The sequence below is a fragment of the Enhydra lutris genome, unplaced genomic scaffold, assembly GCF_002288905.1.
Source record: "Enhydra lutris kenyoni isolate GAN:26980312 unplaced genomic scaffold, ASM228890v2 scaffoldscaffold51, whole genome shotgun sequence".
Classification (NCBI taxonomy): domain Eukaryota; kingdom Metazoa; phylum Chordata; class Mammalia; order Carnivora; family Mustelidae; genus Enhydra; species Enhydra lutris.
The window spans coordinates 1,137,439-1,164,454 of record NW_019154135.1 but is presented as its reverse complement, the minus strand read 5'-3'; the positions used below and the strand labels follow the sequence as shown (position 1 = coordinate 1,164,454).

General features: G+C 44.5%; 1 protein-coding gene across 1 annotated transcript in view; it reads right to left on the bottom strand.

The window, feature by feature from the left end:
• Window positions 1–14,840: 14,840 nt before the first annotated feature.
• Window positions 14,841–27,016, bottom strand: part of LOC111157058 (POU class 6 homeobox 2) — a 364,879-nt gene continuing 352,703 nt past the window's right edge. Inside the window, exons 8-9 of the mRNA XM_022518270.1 lie at window positions 18,822–18,990; window positions 14,841–15,345 (exon numbers count right to left, since the gene is read on the bottom strand). Of these exons, the coding sequence (XP_022373978.1) occupies window positions 14,841–15,345; window positions 18,822–18,990 (674 nt within the window). The remainder of the gene's footprint in view (window positions 15,346–18,821; window positions 18,991–27,016) is intronic.

The following is a 27,016-nucleotide window of genomic DNA, read 5'->3' as shown; positions in this document are numbered from 1 at the left end:
TGCCTGTTGTCCTCAGCAACATTCCCTCCAACGTGCCCTCCATATGTCATAGCCAAAGCTGACATTTATCATCAGCAGGCTTCCAAATAACAGACAAGGGAGCATCCTTCCCATCTCTCTCTGCTCAGGTCTGGAGAGGAAAGCTGGGCCATTTTGGTATGATTTATCAGAGTTTGGCTGAAAACTCTGATAGTGATATCTGTCACTATTTAAGACATTCATCTTCTCTCAAGCTGGCCTTGTGCCTCCTCTTTCAGACGAAAGGTCTGGGGTGGGATCTGGGGTGAGCCCCTGTAGCTGGACAGAGCCTAGGCTCAGCCCCAGGGTTTCCGCCAGCGATGAGGGTGATTGCACTTTGTCCCATCATAATTAGACTGGGAGGGTGAATAGGCCAGGTGGCAGGTGTTGGGAGGCAAAGTTGTGCTGGGAAGAAACACAAAGGAAGTGCCTCAGAAGGTGTGCTTGTGCATTCCATGGGCATCTGGGTTAGCGAGAACCTGCATTTTGGTGGTGGGCGTAGGGTATGTCAGTATGGCCTTGACCTGGCAAATAGGCCTTCGGGTCCGGACAGACCTGGTCTCTTATCTTCATTGTCCCACTGACTAGCTGTGGGACTTAGGGCTGGAGACAGCCTCTCTCTGCTTTGGTTTTCTTTTTTGCAAGAGGGAAGAAACTGGTAGTATCTTCTAGGGTTGTTGTAAAGATTAGATGTAAAAACACAGTGCCGTGCCTGGTGTGTGACAATGTTCAGCCAACAAATAGTACTTTCTGTTGTTGTAGTAGTAACCCGTGTAGGAAAAATACAGAACGCTACCCTTGAATTTCAGGTAGACTGCATACACACATAAATGTACGAAGAAGCCCCAGGCAATATTACACTTACACTAAAAAATTTTGTGGTTGATCAGAAGTTCAAATGTACCTGAGTGTTTTGTATGTTTATTTGCTAAATCGGGTGGCTCTAAGCAGGTGTGCTCCCAAACCTCATTCACTCAGGCAACACATGTTTATTGAGTGCCTAGTAAATGCCAGGCACTGTTCTTGGCTGAGGAAAAGAAATCGAACAAGACTGCTGATTGTGGGGGCACCTGGGTGGCTCAGTGGGTCAAGCCTCTACCTTCGGCTCAGGTCATGATCTCAGGGCTCTGGGATTGAGCCCCACATCGGGCTCTCTGTTCAGCGGGGAGCCTGCTTCCCCCCGGCTCCCCACTTGACTTTCTGCCTACTTGTGATCTCTCTGTCAGATAAATAAATAAAATCTTTAAAAAAAGACTCCTGATTGTGAGAAGGTTATATTTGAGCGGGAAGGGATGGGTAATGAATGGCAGGTATTAAACAATTAAACTGTGTAGAATAGGAGAGGATTATAAGTGTTATAAGGGGGAAAAAGAAGAATGAGTTAGGGTTCAGGGAGTGTTGGGGGCTGGTGGTATAGCCAGTGACTTCCTTTAAGGGGGTGCCAGGAAGCCACTTGAAAGATGAGATCTGAGCAAAGACTGGAAGAAGGTGAGGGGCTAGGAGCTTCCAGGGCAGTGTACATGGTTGGAAAAGCTGCAGAGCCAGGGTGGGTGTCCAGCACATTCCAGGAAAAGCAAGGAGGCTGAGTCCCTTGTACACCACGGAGAGCACAACCACAAAGCTGGAGCCAGTACTTTAAGCCGCCAATGTCTGCGCGGAAGCTGCCCTCTGCAGCTCTTCTTAGGTCAGCAGAAACTCTCCTTCCGCTTCTTGGATCAGCCCCCTAGAAAGGCCCTGACCAGGGTGAGGTCACTGAGGCACAAGGAAGTGAAATTTCAGGAGATGCTCACACTCAGGGGCTTGTCCCGGGCTCTTCTTGAAATTTTCTGCCCTACGGACCTCACCTGTGTCACTCTAGTCCTGGCTCTGCTTCTAGAGATGGGGAGTTCTTTAGTCCTAAAGCCTGTTCCCTTCCCACATGCCCACTTCACCCCTACTGGAACATGTGCTCTTGCTCAGGTGAAGCTCAAGCTCGTCCTCTCCACTGGGTCCTTCCATGCTCACCCCCATCTCCTCTCAAGGACCCCACTCTCTCCCTCTAATCTAGGTTCTAGAGGGACCCTCGTGTCTCAGGTGTTCTGCTTCTATTTGAACCTCAATTGTGGGATGGGTTAAAGGTCTTTTCCATAAGGCTCCTAGACCCAGTGCAAATGTGGGCTGTGTCTGACCATTTGTTCCAGAGTCAGTAAACATTTCATGGAGGCAAGAATTTCCTAGAACATTCTGAGATGGTGCCTGATGTCAGGTTCCCCAGAGATGAGGATTTGGGTGCTTCAGTGATTTATTAAGGAAGATTTGCCAGGAAAAAACTGGCAAGGGAGTGGAGAGGTGGGACAAGCAAGGGAGAGATTTCAGGCAGATCTCTGGGGAGGGCAATTGCAGCCGGATCCCTCAATCTGGTTGGATCTGAAAAGTGCAGGAGCCTCACAGATGTTCAGACCAGAGGCAAGGAGCTTGGCAGACATCCTCCCGCACCCATCAGTCATAGGCTAAGGGCTGCCCTTGGCTGGGGGCTTGGGGACATACATTCCCAGGGACTTGGAGCTCTGTGCTCCTGAAGGCAAAAGTGACTCCAGTAGTTTGAGGGAGTTTTCCAGAAGAAGAGTCGCTGGAACACAGTTTTGAGGGTGAAGGTTTTTGAAGCAGGTGGAAGGATGCATAGAAGACAGGTAAAAGAATTCTAGGGGGTCTGAGTGGAACAGAAGGCAGGCTGGGGTCTGAGTCTGTGAAAGACTTATGGGGACTCTGTTATCCCCAAACCAACTTAATCTAATAGCCCAGGGTGAGCAGTCTACAGGCCAAATCCAGCTACGGCTTATTTTTGTTCATAAAGTTTTATTGAACAATCATTTCCATTTTGCTTACACACTACCGATGAGAGCTTTTGTGCTAAAATAGCAGAGTACCATACCTCAAAGCCTGAAGTATGTGCTGCCTCCGGAAAACGTTTGCCAGCCCCTGTAGCAGATTCTCCTCTTGACCTCTGCTCTAAATATTCAGTTACACAATTATCTTTTCACATCTTAGGGTTCTCATCTGGACTTTGGATGCTGATTGGGCTTTGGGTGTGAGAACAGGGAAGGAGCAAGAGGCCGAGAGAACACAAAATGCAAGGAGGGGACCCTGGCTAAGAAAGTTGAGGAAGTGCATGCAAGGAACAGTGAATGGTCTCATCTGGTGAAACTGGTGATGCTTCTTACCCCTCTGGTTTTGGGGAAAGCAAGGAAAAGTAAGTTTTAAAGAGTGGCAGAAAACAAAGGACTAGGGAGAGAAGAAGTGGGGTCAGTTGGCTGTTCTGCCAAGGGCAGGCCAGGTGGCTTTGGGGTGTCCCCAGGTTTTTGCTCTCTGCAGAAGTATAAATAGTTCCCTCAGAGGCTAATGCTTCCTGTGAAGCAGACATTTTCTGCTCGTATCTTCTGGGAGCCTTCATTTTCCTCTTTGGGTTCCTCCTGAGAGGTCTGATAGTTGTAGTAGCAGACATAAAGAATACGTACATACATGGCAAGTGTTTGAGCCACATCCGTTTTTGGAAAGACAGATTGTACTCTAACCTCCCAGGAGGAGAGCCAGGGGCCTGTGAAGGATTTCTCTCTCCATTTAAAGCAGAAGTAGGAGATGAGCATCCATGGCATAGTGGGAGTTGGAAGGTAAGCATGAAGCTTGTGTCATTGGAAAGAAACAATTGAAAATATCTGATGTGTGTGTGTTGGAGTGCGTGTTGTCAAATTAGATGGCAGGGAATGGGTTTGGTGGATTTCAGTTGTCTTTCTATGCTGTAACAGCTTAGACTGGGTCCCCATGGGGTACATGAGTAAAACGCTTAGTGCAAAAATGGTATGGTCATCCAAAGTGTTGATACGGCTTCGACTTATCTGAAGATAAAACCATTTTTTAAAAAAATGCAAGGTAGAGGTTCTCATCCTAAGAAGGAATTCTTGATGTTGGCCACTACAGTCCTGCCAATACCTGGGGACACCCACTTTTCTTCACTACCATCTCTTGATTGGTTAGTAGAGTGCGGAGACAGTGTCAGGCATCATATCCCCCAGACAATCAGGGTCTCTTGTGTTTTCCTTCAAGATGAGGTGCATTATGGGTCTAGTTAAAGTTCTGGGTGAAGAGTTACTAAGTTTAGACAACTCACACAGCTATGGTGTTTCCACAGAGATGGGATTTAAGATACATGAGTTTCATTTTTGATTTCCTAATATGCCCTCTATCTCTGTAGTTCAAGACAGTCATGTAAAGCAGCTCGTAAATGTTAAAATAGAGCAATATAGAGATGAACAGTTGACCTATTATATGCTGACAATGGAAATATCTTTGTGTCTTGGGATTTTCTGGTTTTTCTCCAACAAACAGAGTAATTTATAAAATATAAGATATCAACAACAAGAAAAACTGGAAGCAAAAATGTTTCCCTGTTGGTATCTTGTCCTTCATCTGTAGTCATGATGTGGTCCAAGTGACCAGAACCACAGGATCCAAAGTTGACTCATCTGAAGCCCAGTGATCCACTTCGATGATGCATTAAAGAGCTTAGTCAGTCTGCATGTAAGTAAGTCTTGATGGATCTTCCTCTTTGAGAATGTTTATTGGTAGCATAAGTAAGTCTAAGCAAGCTGTGAATCTCAGATAAGAGTGCAGGATTTGGAAATGAGGACAGTAATACTTACATACAGTAGGAAGCTAAAAAATGCCTGTCTCTTTTCTGCTTGTATCCAGCATCTTAATAAGAGCATCAATGAAGGACATCAGTAGTACTGTTCACCACTAATGTTATTGCATATGGGTGGATGTCTTATCTTGCAGAAGTTCAGTTTTTGGAACTACTTCCTTTCTGGATCTGTGTGATGATATTGGCCTCCCTACCATTGCATATGTGCAAATCACCAAACATCCTAGACACATTGCCAGTTTCAGAGATCATGACCTTGATAATGAAGCCCATATACATATACAAAGGCTGCCACACAGATGCCAAACTATAGTAGTACAAATAAAGCAGAGGGTGTGACTCGTTCCTGAATGACCAATCAGCAGGTCTGGGGAAGCTAGAAGAACTTAACAGCTGGGAGCACACCCAGAATTCTTAAGGGTGATGTGGGAGTAGCAAAGAAAATTCTGGAGTGGACTCACTACTGTAGGTCCAAGGTCAGATTCCTGATTCTACACTTATTCTTGTTCTTCACCTGCTGATGAGATTAGTCAAGCAACCTGTACGATTTATAAACTTTCTCTTTCACTTTTCAACTGGTTTCAATGCCTTTGTCTTTGGAACAATTAGAATTCTGTATTCTAACCTGGAGTTCCTGACTCTCAGTGGTAATGGAACGGCATGATGTATGGAGGCATTTCTAATTTCCCTTTATGTATCTTATTGTTTCTGCAAAGCAGCAGTAATCATTCAGGCTGTATTCATCTAAATCATAGTGGACTTGGTAATTAGACCATCGGAATTTATCTTTAACAACAGCCTTTCCTGAACTATACAATAGATCAGATACTGTATACTGGTGGATTGAGAGACACGGTCTCACTGGGGTTCAGTGTTTACCCACCTTGCTGAGTACTCTAATTTCTAATATATTTAAACGCCAGCTCTACTCATGAACTCTGGAGTCTTCGTCAAGCCCATTAAATTTTACGATTCTTAGTACTCACCTATAAAATAGAAATTACTACACTTCCAAGGGTTTATGCTAGGAGAAAATTAAGAAAAACATACAGTAGTCTCCTCTTATCCAGAGTTTTGCTTTTTGTGGTTTCTGTTGCCAATGGTCAACCACGGTCTAGAAGCAGATGAGTCTCCTTCTGACATGTCTTCAGAAGGTCAGGAGTAGCTTAATGCTATGTCACGTAGACAGTCTATACCATCTGCCATCATCACAAGAAGAATGGTGACTACTCTACAATAGGATATTTTGAGAGAGACCACATTCATATAACTTTTATTACAGTATATTGCTCTAATTATTGTATTTTATTGCTAGTTATTGTTACCAATCTCTTGCCGTGCCTAGTTTGTAAATTAAGCTTTACTATAGCTAGGTATGTATAGGAAAAAACGTAGTACATACAGGGTTCAGTATCATCCACAGTTTCAGGCATCCACTGGGCGTGGTCTTGGGCCATCTCCTCTGTGGATAAGGGGGAACTAGTGTACATGAAGGAACTTTGCAAATTATACAAATATAAAATTGTTACTCTTACCAGACAGGAAGAACTGTCACACACAAATGACAGGTGGCTAAGAGAATATATTGCCAAACTACAAGTCCACAGGTAAGCCAGATCTGTGGGCATTTAGAATTCTCTGTCTGTGATTCTGTAATGTGTAAATGGTGACTGATAAAAATGCAGACTCAGTGCCTGCTATGATGAAGGCAGCAGAGTGCCCAGCACACAGTAGAACAACTATTTATGGAATGGAATAGAATGGAGTCTTAAAGAGTGACTAAAGTTAGATTGGCTGACAAGGCAGGGGCTTGTCTGCCAAGCAGAAGCACAAAATGTTCCTTGGCTATTGGAGAAATTTTAGGAAGTTTGGTTTGAGAGTTGATGAGAGATGACACCGAAGAAGTAAACAAGGGGGTCGGGTCCTAAAAGACCTTGTATGCTAGGCTGGAGTTTCTTGTCCACTCTGAAGGCAATGGCAGGCATTGGGAAGATTTAAAAAAAATTTTTTTTATTATTTTTATTTTTTAAAAGATTTTATTTATTTATTTGACAGACAGAGATCACAAGTAGGCAGAGAGGCAGGCAGAGAGAGAGGAAGGGAAACAGGCTCCCTGCTGAGCAGAGAGCCTGATGTGGGGCTCAATCCCAGGACCCTGGGACCATGACCCGAGCTGAAGGCAGAGGCTTTAACCTGCTGAGCCACCCAGGTGCCCCGAGAAGATTTTAAATAAAAGAGAAATACATTCATATTGGCCTTTTAGAATGATTTCTTTGGTGGCACGTTTATGATGGGTAGAGAGACCAGGAGAAGCCTATCATGGCGGTCTGGGTGAGCAGTGGGTAGGTTTGAGCTAAGTAGAAGCAGTGGGAGATGGAGAGAAGGAGACAGAGTTGTGAAGAATTGACATGACTAGAGCCATTTTTTAACAGACGGGAGTGGCCAATGCAGAGAAATTGCCTTACCTGTGTTCGTTTGGACTGGGCCAAATGGCAGTTGTTTGAATAATGGCTTGAGAAGTCAGTGGGAGAAAGACATCCTGATCGTAAGACCGGTGGTTGTGGATTTTCTGAAGATAGAATGTTTAACCCAAGCAGTTAGCTTGTTAACGCCTATAGAAAATGTTTCTCCCCGCCTCTACTCATGTAATTGTCCCTGTCACTCACTATAATCCCTTCCTTTCATCCTACAAGCGGGACACTATCTGGGTTTCTATCTGCATCTGTGCTCCCTGAGTTGCAATTCTCTGATGCTGAGTAAGTTCTCATTTGCCTCTTACTGTAGCTCTTCATTTTTGGGTTAACAGTGTCAAAAGGAATTCATGAGGTGTAATATTCAGTGACTTGGGTGTGTGTACGTGGGTGTGTATGGGGTCAGGATAAATTCCAGATCTCTGCTTTGGATGCCTGGTGGATGGAACCATGAACAAGGATAAAACAAATAGATAGAGAGCATCCATAAAGAAGAGGGTGAATTATGTCCACCATCTGCTTTAAGAAAACACAGCAGTGTTTCATCTGTTCTAGATAGATTTTCATCTAATATCCAGAAACACTCCATAAGTGTCTTCTTCCCTTGACCCTGACTTTCCTCTTGGTACTGCTGATAAGCTGAATGGTTCTTAAGGGCTATCTGTTCAGACTCCTTTCAAAGGGTCAAATGATGGAGAAGGAGCCCAAACCTGTGTGTGTTAGTGAGAAACTGGTTTCATCTACTTTGTGATAGCTTCCCCCTGAACTCTTTCCAACCATGGATTTTTGATTATATTCATCAACCGTTGTCTTGCTACAGTTGCCACTGAATAGATTATGTGTAGATGGTTGGCTTAGTGGAAAATTTTATTGGAACAGTTTTTGGAATAATTTAAAACAGATATTGGTGATTGTCTTGTAACCGAGGCTGGGTCTTTTTCCATTCATTTACTGTTTCAAAGTCAGTGTCAGAACTATGTTTCATGATTTTAATTCTGAAATTTGTGTTATTTTTGAAATATTACAGGAAACATGGGACGATTCCAGTTTCTGTTTTTTGCATTATAACTATGAGTTTCTTGAAGGCAAGGATTCATTTTGTTCATTTCTGAGTTTTCACAACAAAAAGTTTCTGGCACAGGGGCGCCTGGGTGGCTCAGTGGCTTAAAGCCTCAGCCTTCAGCTCAGGTCATGATCCCAGGGTCCTGGGATTGAGGCCCCAATCGTGCTCTCTGCTCAGCAGGGAGCCTGCTTCCCCCTCCTTCTCTCTGCCTGCCTCTCTGCCTATTTGTGATCTGTCAAATAAATAAATTAATAAAATCTTAAAAAAAAAGTTTCTGGCACATATGAAGTGTTTAACACATATTGGTGGAATATGAAATGATTGAATTTAAGTGATGGGTATCTTTATTTTTTCTTTTATTTTGAACTATTTTTTGTCTATTTTATTGTATTTTGTTACATGACTTTTTTTAAAAAAAGATTTATTTATTTATTTGAGGAAGAGAGAGACAATGGGGGAAAGGGACAGGTGGAGGGGAGAGAGAGTATCTCAGATTCCCTGCTAAGCACAGAGCCAGATGTGGCGGTGGATCTCACGACTGTGATCATGACCTGAGCTGAAATCAAGAGTTGGGTGCTTAACCGACTGAGCCACGCAGGTGCCCTGTTCCATGACTTCTAATAGGTAAAGAATATTGGCACAATGATTCAGATATATAGTTACAAAGTGATTATACTTATATCAGTGGTTGTTGTCCAAATATTGTATTATTATGTTCTTGTTAGAATGGAGACAATTATTCCACTGTTTCTCTTCCAGTCAGCATGACAGTAGAACCCAGCTCTGCTGAAGGTACTGGTGTTGGGTGGTGGAAACTATTTGATTTTTTATTGTGACAGTTGAAATAACTGTGTCCTTTTATTATTTATTTATTTATTTATTCATTTTAAGGTTTTTATTTATTTATTTGAGACAGAGAGAGAGAGTATAAGCAGGGAGGAGGGTCAGAGGGAGAGGGAGAAGCAGGGTCCCCGCTGAGCAAGGACCCTGACTTGGAACTCGATCCCAGGACCTTGAGATCATGAACTGAGTGGAAGGCAGCCGCTTAACTGACTGAGCCACGTGGGTGCCCCAAACTGTGTCCCTTTAGTATATTAAGCATTTGTATAATGAACAAAAGACAACACAGTTTATTTTTATATCTTGGCTACTGTGAATGGTGCTGTAATGAAACGGAAAGTTCAAATCTCTCTTTGAGATACTTGTTTTATTTTTAATTTGGGTATAGTTGAGAAGGTTGTCTTTTTAAAGACATGTTATCAAACATATTTTATAATGATGGGTTTAATAATGGGCATGGCCTTTGCCCAGTGTATTTTTAGAGGACTCGAAATGGAAAGAAAGTTCAACAAGGACTGTATCTTATCTCTACCCACGAGGACAGAAGTGTTAGTATCTTCTCGCTCCTCTTAGAAATCCATCTCGAAGTTTCCTGCCACTTTCCTCGCCTATTTATAATGTCTGATCACTCCAATTTTTGGTTCCGTTGCTTGTCCTAAAGCACTTCTTATCAATCACAACATGAAGTCCATCTATGGACCTCCCTGCAGCCTAAGAAATGTTTGCGAAGGTCACTAAGTGTATGCAGATCGTCATTCTAATTAAAAAAAAATTTTTTTTACTGGCATTTTAGCAAGATATTCCCGTCTTCCTTTTGATCTAGTCAACTATAAAATGACGTTAACTTACCTCTCGTTCTCACATTACAATTAATCAGGAGCATATGCTAAACGCTTGAATGTTCCAGAACGTGCAACAACAGGCATTGCTTAGGGGCAGCAAAAGCTCTTTCCCAGCAGAATCCTCTGCAGTACTTGGCCTGTGGTGGAGTGTTAATAGGAGACTGGGGTGGCTGTGGGCTCCATCTGCCTGGGGTTTAACATCTTCCATCTTCAGGTCCTTGTGGAGACCTCCTCTTTCCATCCTCGGGGTCCCGTGGGGTTGTCATCATGAGGCCCCATCCCCCAACCACAGACATGGTGGGTCTGTGACCCTGAGTGGCCGTTTCCCGTGCATCACCCCCCAACATGGCGCCTTGTCTAGAGACATGTGCGAGACTCCACATCGTGGTGGGGGGGGGGGTGTCTCCATCTGAGAAGGAAGCTGAGTAGGGGAGGCCGATGACGTCCTTGGAACCACTGTATCCAGCGGTGCGTGAGGTCCCCAGCAGGATTTCCGCGTCGGTGTGAACAGCATTGGCTCTTTTTGTCTCTGCAAGATCAAGTTGGAATTCTGTAACCTACAACCAGCGGAGTCCTAATTTATCTAGTATTTTATTTGAAAAGTGAAAATAGTCATGATGTTGACCAGTCTGCCTGGTGCCCCTGCCTTTCCTGAACCCCTGGGGCCATAACACACGCTCATTTACATGCTTACCATTTAAATGACATATCTGAGTTCAAGACACACTTAGCCTAGAAGCTCATGTCAAACAATTCTTTATTTTTTATGGTACAAATTAAAAGTGACAGATCTGAAGCTGTTAAGAAATACACAAAGTGCAGCTTTACTGACCATACAGATATTGCTCTAGATTAAGTACAGTTTTGTCAGTTTTTTTTTTTTTTTTAAACGTTAAGCAACCTGTGCAGATAAATCAGCTTTGGTTTCAATGTCAGAGCAAGTAAGGAGCTTTTAAATATCAAGTTTGGCTTCTCGGTCACAAGTCCATCATGTCAACTTCTCATCATGATGATTTTTTTTTTTTTTTCCAAAATAACCCAGTCTGTTTTCCTGCCCTCCTTCCTGCTGCCCCCTCCCCAATGTGGGGGGAGCAGGCAGCTGTCTGTGGGGCCTCATTAGTGACCCTGGGGACCAGTCTAGATCACAGCACGTAGGACAAAAAGAAAAAAAAAATCACTTTCTCAACAACAAATAAAACAAATGTGCCTCACATAATTTCAGGTTGAAGACAAGCAAACCACATGACGAAAAGCTCATTACAAAATGTTATCCGAACAGATTTTACACTCAAACATTAAAATGAAAATCAATTTCTTTTTTCTCCATTTCTTTAAGCTTGGTCATTAACTGGGTACAAGTAGAGTGCTGAGGTAAAACATTGATGAATAGTTTGTATTTCTTTTTTTTTTTTTTTTTCTTAAAATAGGAACAGTTTAGTATTGCGAGATTGTCAGCAACATTTAAGCCATATCTGTACAATGTGCATATACCTACATTGAGCTTTGGTCCAGCGTAGAGAAGATGAGCAAAGGCATTTTACAATTTCTTTTTGGTTATAGCTTGAGTTCTTTGATACGCCTCTACTTGGTTTTCTTTTTTCCTAGCTCCTTTTGCTTTTTTGTTCTCTCTTTTGTGGGGTGTTTGTGTGTATGTGTGTGTGTGTGTGTATGCGTGTGTATGCGTGTGATGGGTGTGTGATTACAACATGTAGAAACCAAAACCTTGCAATGCAATTAAAACTCTCAGTTGTTCAAAATGGTTTTTGGTTGGAAAAAAAAAAAAAAGCCCACAAACAAGGGTGAAGTTGAATCAGTCCTTTCTCTTTTTTATCAAACAAGGAAGGAAATGAGGATGACCATGATTAAAGACTACATAAGAAAAATATTGAAGCTTGAAATACAATCACGTATGCCTGAAGTGGCTTTTATTTTTTTGTTAGTGGCAACCTTATCCTTCAGTTCATGGAAACGTAAAAGACACTTAAGAGCTACTGGCATAGACAAAGTTGTTTACAAGTGGAAATAAGAAATGTCATAATAAAATTAAGCAGTAGGTGAGGTCCCAAAGACTTACAAGTCACACAGTATAATTTATATTCCTAGGAATTTGTTCAGGCACCTTTTTATGCCTTGTAGCAAAAAATTCATCTGTAAAAAATTAATATAAGAAGCATTACAACACCTTATAAATAATTTATAAAACAATACAAAATTATAAAACTATAAAAAAAAGCACTGCACATGAATGGTTTTACGACTGTGGGATGAATATATTTCTTTTTTATTCCACTCTGGAAGATTACTTTTATTTTATATTTTCACTGTCCTAGTTATACCCTCCCAATTATAGATCTCCAAACCGAGCAGGCCTTATGTAACTGCTGCTGGCATATGTTTAAACATTTAACATCCATCATATGTCCTCTTGTTAACTTCTCTTCCTGGGGAGCTTTTCTTGATGGAATTTGGAGCAGGTCCTAGGAGAATATAAAATCTGTCTAATCGATACATTTTTGGATTTCTGGGTTGTCGGTCTTTGTGTGCAGTTTTGGAGGTGGAGAAATGGGTACCATGATCTTGTTGGCATCGAAGATCAAGTTAGCTGTGGTCCAGTTAGCCTCAGGCTGGCAGAATGGAGATGCCTTTACAAGCAAATGATTCCACTTGCAGGATTTCTTTTTGAGTTTCCTTGATGGTGGTCTCCTGCTTGGCACAGGAGCCCTCCGGAGTTGGGGGTAGGGGATAGAGTGGGGACAGTCCCACCATCGCACTGACACCGGCAGCAAAGGGGCCCACTCACACTCCCATGGGGGAGGGAGCGTGTTAGGGGAAGAAAAGGACATTTCTATTCAGTTGGGCAACTTGAGGTTTTGTTTTTTTTTTTTCTTTCACAGTTTACTTCTAGAGAGTACATGAGCATGATTAGTAACTAATTACTTGGGAATATTTGCATCTAGACAGCAGGCGGATTGGTGGTTCCCTTTGACTAAACACATTGCACGTGGCCCTGTGGGAAAGAGCAGCTGTGGGCTCCACGTGGCCACCTGCCCAGCCATCCTCACATCTCATCCCCTCCTTCCGGCTTATTGGGTGATTTTGGCCCACGGACCTTTGGAGTCGGTTATCTTGAAACCTGAACTAATCCCCTAGTTCTAATGGTGAAGGCTACTCTGATGTGTTAGAGAAGCTCCTTCTAGAATTTTCCTTGTAGTGGAGGTGCTTCACTGTTACAACTTCTCTTCCCCTCAAGAACCCAACCTCCAAACCTAATTGTTTAAATCCGTCCTCCAACTTTCTGCTTTCTCGCTCTCTCTATATACATATCCCAAAAACAATGGCTCCCCCCCACCCCCCGGCTGAAAAAAGTCTGCCATCCCTATTGGAATGACAAGAGTAGCAGAAAAGATGGGATTTACAGGATGCATGATGGCCTCTAATGATCCACTTACCATCCCTTTCTTTTTGGCCTGTTGTCTTTGTGTGTGTGCATATGGGTGTGTGCATGCTATGTGTGTGTTTTGACTGAAATCTTGAGACATTTCTTTGGCTATCAGACTTCTGAGAGAAATTGCTTTGCACAGAAGCATAACATAGATGTAAGTATTGAACCAAATGTGCAGTTTATGTTTATATTACAAAATTAGTTTTGGTCAGCTCTCCATGTACGTGGCCAACAGACTGAGAAAAATCCCAAGCTCTGGTGTGGACAGTGAGTACAACGACGGCTTATGCCAGTGTTGACCGTTCATCGAGCAAAGCCCTAGTTATTTCGGAGTCTCTCCTGCATTTCACTGGGATCGGAGTGGAAAAGACAGCGTTCCCACTCTGTGGCCCTCCAGCAGACCCTGGAGGCCGCACACGAGGGAGATGGAGATATGGAGGAGGAATGGGAAATGCGAGCTCCATTTTCTTTTCTCAAACCCACAAGTCATAGTGAGAAGAAAGCAATGGATGCTTTGGCACACGATCCAGGACGTCCCCTCCCTCCGCCCCCTCCCCCCCCAAAAAAACCAAAACCAAGACAAAGAAAAACCCCCCCCCCCACCCCAAATGAAAACCAACAGTGAGCCTCAGAGAATGGCTTCAACAACGGCACCCACCCCGCAGGTGGGGACAGAGATGGTTAAGATGGGAGAAATCAGGCTTCTTAATTTTCCTTTAAGTACAAATGTAAAAATTCGTAACACAACTTTACACGCAGAGAAGAGTAGACCAAGGAGATCGCGTTTGCAATGCCATGTTTCTGACTTTGGTTAATAGGGTTTCAGAGTGAAATCAGCACTTGGAACCTGAAAGAACGGAGTCCCTCCTCCAGGTGGCAGGCTTGTGTTTGCTTTGAACAGATACAAGTTCTTGTTGGTTGTTGGGTCTTCCATTCTTTCTCTCTTTCCTTTTTTTTTTTTCCGTTTGTTTGTTTTTTTGTTTTTGTTTTTGTTTTTGTTTTTGTTTTTGTTTTTGTTTTGTTTTTTGTTTTTTTTTGGTTTGGTTGTTTTTCTTTTTCCTTAAAATGTGTTCACATTTTCATAATATACACAAAAAAAGTTTGTGGTTATTTGGTTTAAGTCCTTTAGAAAATTGGCTTGGGGGGGGGGGGGGGGCCCAGGGGACTATGCTACCTCACACACCAGTAGGTACGGTGTGTGCCTTGTTAAAAATTTTCAAAAATTGTTTTTTTTTTTTGTTTGTTTTTTGTTTTTTTCTAACTTTTTGGAAAACCAACGGACACGTATAAACCATTCTGTCCGCTTGGTAGTTTTCTTAGTCTTTTTACTTACAAGGGTGACTGACGACTGGGGCTCTCTTTCGATTTTATTCTCAACCTATTATTCTTAATGATCGTTATTCTCACGAATTCTGAGCTGCGGCGTCCGAGGGCGGAGCTGGAAGTTTCTGCGGGTTTCGCCTCTGCTTCCGGGCTGGGCGTCCGTTTAGGCGTTTTCCTCCAGAGAGTCCGTCAGGGGCTCCAGGGGGACCGCCGTGGCCGGCTCGTGCTGTTTTAAGCGCTTAATGGTGTTCTTCAGGGCTTGCCTCTTATTGCAGAACCAAACTCTAACTACTTCCCGGTCATAGTTCAGCTTCTCGGCAATTTCGGTCATTTCCTGCCCCGAGGGGTGTGTGTTCTTCTCAAAGTGGGCATTGAGGATCTCAAGGGCCTGGGGTGTGAAGGAGGTGCGCCTCTTGCGCTTTTTGGACGGCTCACTCCCGATAAACTCGGTCAGGTTCTGCATACCTGCTCGATGGCGGGCCTCAGCCTCAGCCATCCACCGCTCAAGCACCGGCTTGATCTTCTGGGCACTTTTAGGGGTGATGTCCAGCTTTTCAAACCTGGCAGGATACAAAAGGCCAGGGTTCAGTTTGGCTGTCAGACTGCTAGCTATAGTGTTCTCTTGGGCTTCCTGTGGTAGGAAAAAGTGGCTTCTCAGGATGGTGTGTCTGGGGGGAGAATTGAGAAAGAACAGTCTTACACTGAGTCCTCTGCCAGGGTGGGCCTCCTGCCTGCCTGCCTGCCTGCCTGCCTGGCAGAGCCACGTCCCTCCGGAGAGCAGCCGGCTGCGAGGAAGCCCCCCAGCCCGCTCCAGCCAGCGCCCCCCCGGCCCGGCCCGCACACATGCTTCATGCCCCGCATGCAGCCCGCCCCGCACGGCCGCGCGGAGGGGGATGGGGAAGGGTGCAGACGGCAGGACCCGGGAGCCCCGGGCACCCCCACCCAAACCACACGCCCATCTTTTCCCTGCACGCGCTGGGAGCTGAGCTTTCACCCCGACCGCCTGGCAATGGTCTCCCCCCAGCGTCAGAAGCCCCCAGGCAAAAATGAACCCCAGGAAGGGGCGTCGGAGACAACCGCTGTCATGTTCTTTCATTTAAAACGATTCTTTTTTTGTGTGTTGCGTTTAGTTTTCCTGAAACTCCTCCCATGGACTCGGTGATGAAAATCTTGTGTGTTACCAGAGTCAGGGATGGCGACTGGGACGCAGCTCTTTTCAGCTCTGTTTAGTGTCTCATTTTAATCTCTCTCTCCCTCTGTCTGTCTCTCCCTTCCCCCCACGCCTGTGCTCTCTCTGGTAACAAACAATTTGCACCCTATGTCAGTTAACAACTTGCCCCCTTTCCAGGTAAAACACAGCCCGTTGCTGCTTTACTGGGGGGACCCGAGCACCCGTAGCACCTTGTAATTGCTACGAACCCCCCCTCCCCGGATGTGCGAAGGCCACCTCGTGCCTTTCAAACGCTGTCCGTTGTAATGGTGTACTTTGGCACCGGGGCATCAAGCTGTGTTTAATGTGTGATATCTGCAAACTGCACTCCAATGATATCATTTTCTGGAAATGAGGTCTTCTATGTATCAATCGCCATCAGCAATTCCTTGCTACACTGATTTTAAAAAGTATGAAGCATCTTGGGACAAAATTATATGGAGTGTTTTAAGAGGTCATCCTGGTATCAAATTCAGCCTCACGCTCAATGAAATATACCAAAGTGCCAGTTGCTTTTCTTCCTTCGTTTGTTTATTCTAAATCCAAATTCAGGGCCCTCCAGTATGACGACCTCGGATACACAGATCCTCTCTTTTGGATCCCCTTTGGATACACGCTTTCTAAGTGTTCAGCAGTCTGACTGCACAGTACATCTTACAGGACCAAAATGAACCTGCTCTAGCCAGTCAGGGTATGTTTCAGAAGGACGCTTGCAGGAGGATACAAAAGGATAGGCTTTCTTTCCTGGCTATAATCTTATCTTTGACACTGCATTTTTAGATACTGTGATAAGCAGTGCAAAGAGTATCAAGTTTTAATGTGATTTCCATAGCTTTGCCTTCCCTGTAGAATTCAAGGGTTTTTTTTTTTAAACCCAACTTCCACTGCTGATCAAAGGGGGAAGAAGTACATTTTGCTTTCAATAGAAAATGAACTAATCATGTCATGTCATTTAATGAGCTTACCACAAAGCTCTAACTGTCGTGGTAATTTGCCACATACCACATTTTACCGTGGAAGCTAAGCCGCAGAGCTTAAACTCTGGACAGCACGACAGTAGACCTCACAGTGCCAGGGCGTGAGGCACAAAGTTTGCACTAGGGATGTTCAGCGTGTTGGTGGTGTTTCCTTCTCTGTGTCTCTGTTACGGAGGGACTCGTCAGAGCTGTGTCTAGGAGTCGCCCAAGTGACACCTGGGTGTGTAGGCTGAAATGTGGATTCTTTCACTCCTCTTCAATAAATGTGAATTATTTCAATGTCAGATCTCCGTCTCTTTCAAGACTTTCATTTTTTTTTTCCTCTTGGTAGTAAGCTCCTAAAACTAGCTCACCCAAACACTAGAAACTAGAGAAAGGCTGTCAAGTCAAGGCATCTGGCATATTCTGTGATATGAATTCCCAGGGTCTCTCTCTCTCTCTCCATTTCAGCCATAGCTTTCTTGGCTTCCCTTGGGGAAGACTTTAGAAATCTACATATTCGATTGGGAATGCCCCAGACACTCTATGGGTGTTGGTGAAAACATTAGATGGCACTTAAGTCAATAAAAGGAAATCACATTTTAGGACTAAAAATAAGCCAGAGAGGACTTTAGCAAAAATAACAAATTGACAACTTAAAAAACCTGTGGTTGCCTTCATCACAAGGCTGTCAAGATGAAACGAAATTAATGTTTCCCAGCAGGGAGCAACAGTATTCATATCATTGATGCTGCTTGTTAGTGTTGATGTTTCTTTCCGTGTTGTTGGGAATAACGTATACAAGCCTTGAAACAAATTTCCCAGCAGTCGTATCCTTGTATAGACTGAATAAAGGTTATTTTCTGCAGGGAGGTATCTTATAAGAAAAAACAGTAGGGGAGACCATAGAAGTGAGAGGATCCTATGGCGCTTTTTGTATTTAACAACAATCAATGGGTTTTATGGAAAATCATTGAGCAAAATGTGAGCTGCCAGCTACTACCCCATACTGATGTTATTTATAACCTTAGTCTTAAACTGCAGGAAAAGTACACTTCCGTCCTTTGGGGAATACATTAAAAGTATAAAGAGCAGATAAAAAGACAGCATTTCATGGATCACCAAGAACAAAATCCACTTAAATGAGTTTAGAGTTGGTTTCTTGGCTTTTCCTGATGGAGGAGGACTCATAAGGCATTGCCCAAGAGGGAAAAGCTCTTACAGAAGTGCCTTTGTTACCTCATGCATAAACATGGGATTAGTGCAACACACACACACACACACACACACACACAGAGGCATGCACGGGGTCTGCTGCTGGCGGCTTGACCCAGATCAACTTGAACACAACCAAGGCTGGATTCTGCCATTTATTTATTTATTTATTTGGAGGGGTGAGGACAGGGTAGGCCAGGTTCTCATTACCCCTTTCTGAGCCACGTAAAGCAGCTGCTTCTTTGGAATGAAAAAAAAAAATGGGCTTTTAGAGTTATGTCTGGGAAGGCAATGCTAAAGCATTCCTTTGCGGTCACGAGAGGGTTAATTTTCTTTTTAAGGTATTATTTCCTTGGAAAAATCCCGATAGCTCTCCCTGGGCAGAAATGGGAGGAGTGTTGGGACTGGCAGCTTTACCGTGTTTGCTCGGGATACCCAACTGCAGGCGGGAGATGGGGGCTCTCAGGGGGTAGGAGGGTGGGTCCAGAAGGAAGCTTCTGGCCCACGGTGGGTGGGGGTTTTCCAATGACACTGCCTTCTTTGTGAGTTGACAGGAGTTGTCAAGCCAGGCCCCAGAATCTGCTTTAGCAACTTCGTTTCTGTCAATATCACCGATTGCAACGTATCAACCCCCCACCGCCCAAACTTAGTCCCCATACTCTACCCCTCCAGCTCTGCCCACCCGAAGAAGAAAAGCTGAGCCATGAGGACAAACGAGGCCCAGGCCGGCCAGGAGAGGTGACAGCACGTGGGCACGGGTTACCTGCAGATGGCCGACTGGCTGTACGCGGGGCCCTCGGTAGCACTGAGAGCCTGTCCCACCTGAGTCTGGGTCAGGCCAAGGGACAGGCGCCGGATTTTAAAAGCTTTGGCAAATTCTCGGATCTCTTCCAGATTAACCCCATCCACCTCACCCGCTGCCGTTTGAGGATCTGTGGAGATGTTTTTAAAAATAGGATCAATACGTCAACGCACATCCAAGTAATATCTGTTTGTTACGGTTTCTAAGAAAGCGGCTCTCTTAACAGCAGATGCTGGGGAAACTGACCCTGCAGGACATTCTCTTTGTCTCCCAAGTGAGGCACCCGGGACTCCATCCTCAAGTGGTTACACCTCCACAAATCACCCTTCGGGATGTTTCTATCCCAGATAAAACTACAGGTAGTTCACCCACGGCCACTTTCATGATACGAGAGCCTGTTCCCCTGGGCTTAACGGGTAACAGCCAGGGGAAGGCACGAGCTAGGGGATGCAACTCCATTTTGCCCGTCGATAGGTTCAATTACGGTGCAAAAACATAAACATGGAAAGGTTTCAATGTGAAATGTCTTAAACTGGGTTCTTTAGGGCTAAAATTTGCCCTTGAAGAAAATAAGATTTTTGGTTTTTTTTTTCCTTCACCAGATCACTGCTGCAGTCAGGCTACCAGATGGTAATGTTGTCTAATTTCTTAGTTCACGTTAGCCCCTCAGAAGAGAGTGTTTATGAAGCTGTGAGGATAATATTGTCTTTTTTTCCCCCTGGTAGCAGTTTACTGACACGATATCTTTGTCCCCTAAAAGGGCACATAATAAAAAATGCCTACTGCAGGAAGGCTCCTTTGGTGCCGGATAACGCGGTCAATTTAGGACTTATCAAGGGAAATGACACAACAGCTGGAGAACGAACCCCCCAGCTTCCCGCTACTGATCCCCAGATAAATGATAAATGAAAGCATACACCAAGCTGGAGACAGCATGGGTTGGGATAGGGGAAAATTTCAAAGTTCCGCTCGCTCCTGCCAGGCGCGAAGCCCTTCTCCCTGAGAGCTGACTCTATTGTTTTCCACCTCATTCCTCGGACTTAGGTGAAAAGTTTTTCTCTTCCTCTTTCTGCACAATAATCCATCAATTTCAGTAAATTCAAGTACTTGTCTAGGGACTCCGGTGGACTAGATTCGCCTTTTGGGCTACGGGGAGACTCCCGTTATCATGAAGAGAAATAAACATTTGCATTTCAAGGGCCAATTGTTCAAAGACCTTTAAATAAACATGTTAATATCTGTGGGGGCTTGGAGCTTCCCAGTACAGATCCTCTCAATACAGGGGAAATGGACTCTGTCAGTAGAATCAGCAAGACACTTCTGCACGGTACCTTCTTTATCTTCACATCCAAAAAAGTCCTGTAAAATTTTTGCATGTCATTCATCATAAGTTTGTTGAGGAAAGATCGAAAAGGGGTACAACCACTGAGACCCGTCTGTGAGTATTTAAGATATACTCCTGGGCATCCAACCGAGTGTTAAGGGGGAGCAGGAGAAATAGGGGAGGCAGTTCCAGCTTCTTGTGGGATTTACGGTCTAAAGGGGGTTGGGGCTCAATATTATGAATGAGAATCACCCATGAAAAATACCAAGCTGAGTAAAATCAAGAACTAATGGTGTCACCCCCACAGCAGAATTTACAGAGAAGCATGGGTTGACTGGAGGGAGGATTCATGTGGGTCCTACCCCATGGCCAGCTGTTGCAGAATGGAGGGGCCACATTCTGGCCAGTGGGAGCCTCGTGCAGACAGGCAGGAGCAAAGCGCCGCGGGGGTGTCTGCAAGCGTTTTGGCAGGATGGACTGGGGAGCTCGTGCTAGGAGTGGCGGCTCTTTCATTGTAAGACACTGAGAATCTGTGTCCATGGCCAGGGCAGAGGGTGACTATAAAACTGATTAAGATTAATTAAAATCTTACTCCCCCCCCCCAATTCCCCCCCAGGAGGGCTGGCAACCCTGGTTAAGGAGAGACTTGTTTGGGTTGTCGGGAGCGGCTGCCTTCTGGACCTTAAATCCCACCAGTGCAGCAGCCTGGAAGCAACTTCAAGGGTTTGCTAAGGATTCTGGGAAGTCGCGTCCGTGCACACAGCAGCCTGGAGCCTCGTCTCTCATTTCTTCCTTTAAACGTTCCTAGAGCAGAAGTTGCAAATGAGCAGCTTGCACATACAGCTCAGCTTTACTAGAGCTCACAGGTTTTTGGAATTGCCAACATTTAAACATTGGGAGGTTTCTCAAGAAACACATCTCATTTTTTTTTTTTTAATGTTCTTTTGGAATGTTTAGAAGGTTTGGCCGCACCAGGCCTCCATTGGCACTTAGTTGGGCACAACCAGTCAGCTCGAACTGGTTCTGGCTGCCCGTTCTGCTCGTCCTCCTCCTCCTCGGCAGCCCCCCTTACACCCGCTGCTTGGCTCAGCCTATTTTGGAGACTCTGTGTTCAGGTTGTGCATTCTCAATGGGGGGGAGGGGTTGTGGCCCCCCCAGAGGCCTGTGGGACATAAACAGTAGAGATGTGCAGTAGATGTGTGACATTAACATTTTGCGAGGGAAGGAGGGCAACCGGGATTTAAAAAAGCATATCAGGGCTTCTTGTAGGGGAAGAAAGTGATGGTAAAATAGTAGTCAGGAAGATCTGGTTTGGAACTGAGCTGGCCACTTGGTGCAGATGGGCGCAGGGAGGGAAGCCTGAGGGTCCTGGGAGGCTTACCAGCGTGGGCAGCAGAGGTTCAAAATCAAGGGTGAAAAATTGGAAACTGCAGACTTTCCTTACAACGCTATAGCTTTTAGGACGGTGCTTTCTTCCTTTGGCAGGACTAAGAGTCGCCTGATGGGGCCCGGGACATGCATTTTGAACAAGTACCCCACGTGATTCTGCAGCAGGGGATCCCTTGCCCCCACAGATGGGGGTCTCTATGTTTCTGGCCTGGCCTGGGGCCAGGAGTGTCACCCTCTGCAAATGGCTGTCTTCTCTCCACTCTTTACCGTCCTTATTCACCAGGTTCCACGACACAGGAAGGTTGCTGTGCCACCTGCGTAAAGAGTGATGAGCCAAAAAGGCGCTGGGAGGGGGGACCCCGGGCAGGCACCCCATCCCTTGTGTTCCCTGAACCCAACTCCTCTATTTCTGGCAAGTGGCAAACGTCTGGACTGGGGTTGTCAGTGTAGTCCCTAGTTAGGGGGAGAGTTTTTCTCTGAGTCAAGCTAAGTAGTCCTTGTGGGAGGTAAACCTGTTGCCTTACATTAGCTCCCTCTCTAGATCAACAGGAATCAGTGGAGTTACCCAGCATGTGAGGGGTGGGTCTTCCATCTCGGAGAACACTGTGTTCCGCTTCAGCCCTGTGGTCTCTGCGTGTCTATGACTTGGGTTGCATTTTATGTAAATCCGTTCTCTCTTACTTCTTCCTTTCGCCTGCTGCCTTTCATGCTTATATCTCCTTCCTGGTTCCCGGAGACTAGCGACAAAATCTATGCATGTGCCTGATTACTGATGATAACCAGGGTTGACCAGAAAGCTGTGGGCTCTTAACTCCCTGCACTGAACGGATTGTCAAAGCTGTCACTCTAGAGCTCAGAGAGGTGGGCACCTGCCCCACTGAGCCCAGGGACCTCCATGGGGCTCCGGAGGAACACTCATCACAGCAGGAAGCTGAGTTCCTTCTTCCTCTTCTCACACATTTCCCTTCTTGTCTTTTTCCTCATTCTACTCAGACAGCTGATGAGACAGGAATTCTTGTGAAATTTAAACAGGTTGATGATGGGTTGGATAAAGGCCCAGGGAAGGGAAGCCAGTATCTCCTTCTTTGCGCAATTTGTTAATGCTGGAGATGAGCTGCCCAGTTTTCTTTATATTATTTTTCTTACTCATAAAATCAGATGGTAAAATGTCTTACTACAGTTTTCTCCATGAGTCCCAAGACTACAAAGGCCTCACCATGCAAAGAAGGGGCCCACCCGTGGGCAAAAATTAGTTTTATCCTGATTACAACATGTGGGAATTGTTTTCACACTTTGGGAGAATTCATGAGGTGGTTTTTTGTTTTTTTTTTTAAAGATTTTATTTATTTATTTGACTGAGAGAGAGATCACAAGTAGGCAGAGAGGCAGGCAGAGAGAGAGAGGAGGAAGCAGACTCCCTGCTGAGCAGAGAGCCGGATGTGGGGCTCGATCCCAGGACCCTGAGATCATGACCTGAGCAGAAGGCAGCGGCTTAATCCACTGAGCCACCCAGGTGCTCCATGAGGTGGTTTTTATAAGGTGTTTTTGAATTGATAAAAAAAAAATGATGTTTTCTTTTCTTCTTCTTTTTTTTTTTGATACTAAAGTTTCTGTTTTAAACTCTTGAGGATCCCTCCCCCGCCCCGTCAGAACAATACTCTTCCTTAAGAGATATATGCTTTTCTGTCTGAGGAGGGGAAGTGTAATGGGACCCTCTTCCCTGAGATATGATCTCAGCCCTCAGTCTGGCTCAGAGATTGACATTCAATCCTGGGACAGCTCAGTCTGGTTTTCCCTCACCCAGTCTCCTGGCTTGGGGAGATTGGGTTAATTTCAAGGAGAATTCTGGGGCTACCTTGATGGGGGCCTCAGAAGGATCTCTCAGATCCCCTCCCGGATCGATCCAGCACTAGGGCAACCCAGTCTGGAATTTCTGTGCATTGAGGAGGAAGTGACACCTTTTCGAGACGTTTGCTCCTGATGAAGTCAGACCAACAGATTAAGTAATAGGGTCAGGAAGCAACAGCAATGACTGCCAGAGTCTGCCCCAAACCTGACCTTTGCTAGGGGAGCCAGAAGATCAACCCACAGAGAGATTAACTGGCCCAGAGATTTAGCATGAGCTGGCCTTGAAAACTGGCAAGATCTCATAAGCAGGATGTTTCCCAAATCAAATCTGGAATGCAAGGGCTGAAAAGCATTTTTTTTTTTTTTTAAATGGTAACTAAATGCAAATTGGGTGAAAAAAATCCTGTTCTGCAGAATCTGGTTGTATGGTCCCTGGGTCCACACCAACCTGAGGGCCGAGGATGGACCAGCACAGATGCTTTTTTTCGTTGTTGTTTAATTTTTAAAATTTAGCTCCTTCTACCAGTTAACGTGGACATCAGTGTAAGGGTTTGCTAAGTGGGTCGAACCATCACCATCCATCAACATCATCCTTCTACAACCTCTGCTTATGGGATTTTTCTATGAATAATATGCAATTTTAAAGAAGCTGTCAAGTCTGAATTAACAGACTTATGTAAACACCCATCTACTTTTTTATGCAATTCTCACAGCAAATAATGGGTGTATTTACCAAATATTTCTGAGAAGTAAGAAACCGCTTGAGAACGGGCAATGTAATTTGGGAGAACAGTTTACTTGCAATACGGTGACTTCATTGTGGAAAATGGTGGAAGTCGTGATCATGGGAATCAGGGGTGCCATAAGCTATCACCATGCATCTTTATGTTCACTTTATGGTTTGCTTTTTTCTGGTAATAGCCAGTGGTCCTTTGCTGTCTAAAAAAAAAAAAATCAAGTTTACAGGCCAGGGGTTTAAAGAGTGTGCACTGAAAAATAATACAAAACCAAACTCAGCAAGGAATTTAAAAAAAACAAACAAACCTGAAATCTACCTGTTTTTAAACAGTGCTGTGGAAGTCTTGAGCCAATTTGGGACATTTGTCAAGTCATTTGTTTGACTCTGTTCGACTTTCCAAAAGCCCTGCTTTTAGAAAATATATTTACCTCTGATGACTGTGAAGACCAAGCAAGGTTTAACACAGGGTACAGGGTAAGCTGTATGGGTACAGAGAACAGGTGCCCACCAAGTGTTCTGGGAAGTAAGGAGTGTGCTTATTTGGTGATGCTGAGCTAAGATGTGATGTCCTTTGCATATGAAGCTCCCATTATCATGGCTAAGGCATTAACTCTGGGTTCTTTTGCCTGGAGTGGGGAAGATTTGAGGGTGACTTTTGGTCCCATTTTATCTGGGATAGTGGCAAGTTGAGCAGCGTTATGACAGTCTTTGACCGTGACGTGGGAGGGATCATTGACCAAGGTCTTGGCCACAGGTTCAAGTCCAGTTTGACCTGGTTCCTTCTATGGCCTTGGTTTCTTGGAGGAATTTGTTGATTAACCATCCAACTCAAGGATTATTTATTCTAGGAGGTCCTTCTGGTCTGTTCAACCTCTAAAACCAAGTTAACCATCGACTGTATTGCCATAGTCCTTGTTCACGTGTTGATTATAGCGTTTATTTCTTTTAGTTATAACTGTGTTTCTTTGTTACCGGTTCATGACCTCCCCCAGGGCAGGGAGCCCATATTACTTATTTTTGCTTTCTTAATTTCTATTCCCGTGCTCGGCATATACATGGCACTGTGTTTTTATTTTTAAGTTGACAGCCTCTAATGAAACCACCCTTTTCCCCCTGTAATTTAACCGGTATCACAACTACATCTGGAGTATGGGGTTAGGTCTCCCCACATTATCTTACCTGCAGATTTGGTGAAGTGCCATCTCAGACAAAAATAATTCTAGATGGATATTTCATGCTTGAATACAATTTCAAAGCATGAACGATGTCTACTTTTTCTCTTTATATTATCTCAGGGAAAGGCCTGTGCTTTAATTGTAAGGCATGGGTCCAGGCTTTTAAAGAGCTATTGAAGACTATTTAGGTAATCTGATATATGCCACTGGATGTATGTCAAATGTCACTGGATAAAATTTAGGTGTAAACATCCTAATTTTTAAGGCAGCTGTGCTGTGTGTCGTGTGTGCGACCCATTGAATCAGACTCTTCGGGTCATCATCCTTGCCTGCCACCCGTTAGATTTCTCACACAGTCACAGCCTCTCAGCCAAGAAGGAATGTGGTTCCTCGGACAGAAGTTGGCCAAAATGGGTTGCACTTTCAGGAGCTATCCGATGTCAGTTTCAAGATCTGCGAATGAGGATTTCTATGGCCTTGGTGTACTAAAATGAGCAGAGTATTGAAAGTGCTTTGAAAACCCTACTTTACAAATCAAGTCTTAAACAGAGATTTGTTCTGGGGAATCAGCATCAGAGAAATGCTCTGTATATCATTCACTGTGTAGTTGGGTTTTGAGACAGAAGGAAGTCAATTAAACGACATGCTCAAAATCGGTAGCAATTTTAAGGCAAGGAATGGGTTTCTGTAAAGTCTGACCCTCCATGCAATTGCTAGAACCGCTCCTGTATCTTCCAGAGAAGGTTTCTCATTCGGGCTCTGCGTATTTGAGGGGTTTCCTGCCTCAAGTGCATATGGTAAAGGAGTCTCTGTCCCCATTCTTTATATCCAGTATCAGGATATGTAATATGGTTCACTCATTGTACACCCAGAACTCAGATGCCCCATTGGAAACTGTGCAATTGAAATTCCATCTGTCCCACCACTCTGTGATGGATTTCTGAAAAAGGTTACTCCTTTCCTGCCCAGTTTGAGACAAGTGACGAGAGAGAACCTGGTATCATCCGTCCGTCTGTCCGTGCGTTCAACCACTCACTCATCTCCAACGTGGACTGAGTGTTTAACATTGTGCAAAATACTGTATTTGTGGGGGTGATTTGTCCTGTATTTCATATTTAACTTATTTCTTCTCTCTGTTTGATCTCAGTTCCTTTTCTTTTAGGACCAAAGCTTAAAAGCCTCTCCTACACTTAAGACCGTGCTGCTATCTACAACTAGAGTATTTTGCAGAAACTTATGCAGAATATTGAATGGGAATGACATTGAAACCTTTTCTAACACCCCTATGAGGAGTGTCTTTATCGGGGAAAATCTGGCTATAATTAAATTAACTTTGTGGTCTTGTTCCCGTAAAACTAGAGTTTCTGGCCCAGACGAGAGGGGTTGTACATGCAAACATCCTATAATGACTGGTTGATGGCCACTCTGTGTGCACCCTGACACTGTGTTTGGTGTTGACCCATCTTTGGGGTCAGGGGCCTCCAAGCTAGTTGACATACTTGGGCATTTTAATATCTTCCCATAATTCCTCATTCTCTTCTCCCTTCCATATTCTTTTTGCTGGAATTATCCATGTACTTGAATGTACATGTATGTATGCACGCACATATATATTCTTTTTTGCAGGTGGGGTTGCTTGCATGGGGTGGGCATGGCAACCCTCCGTTTTGCTTCACATTAC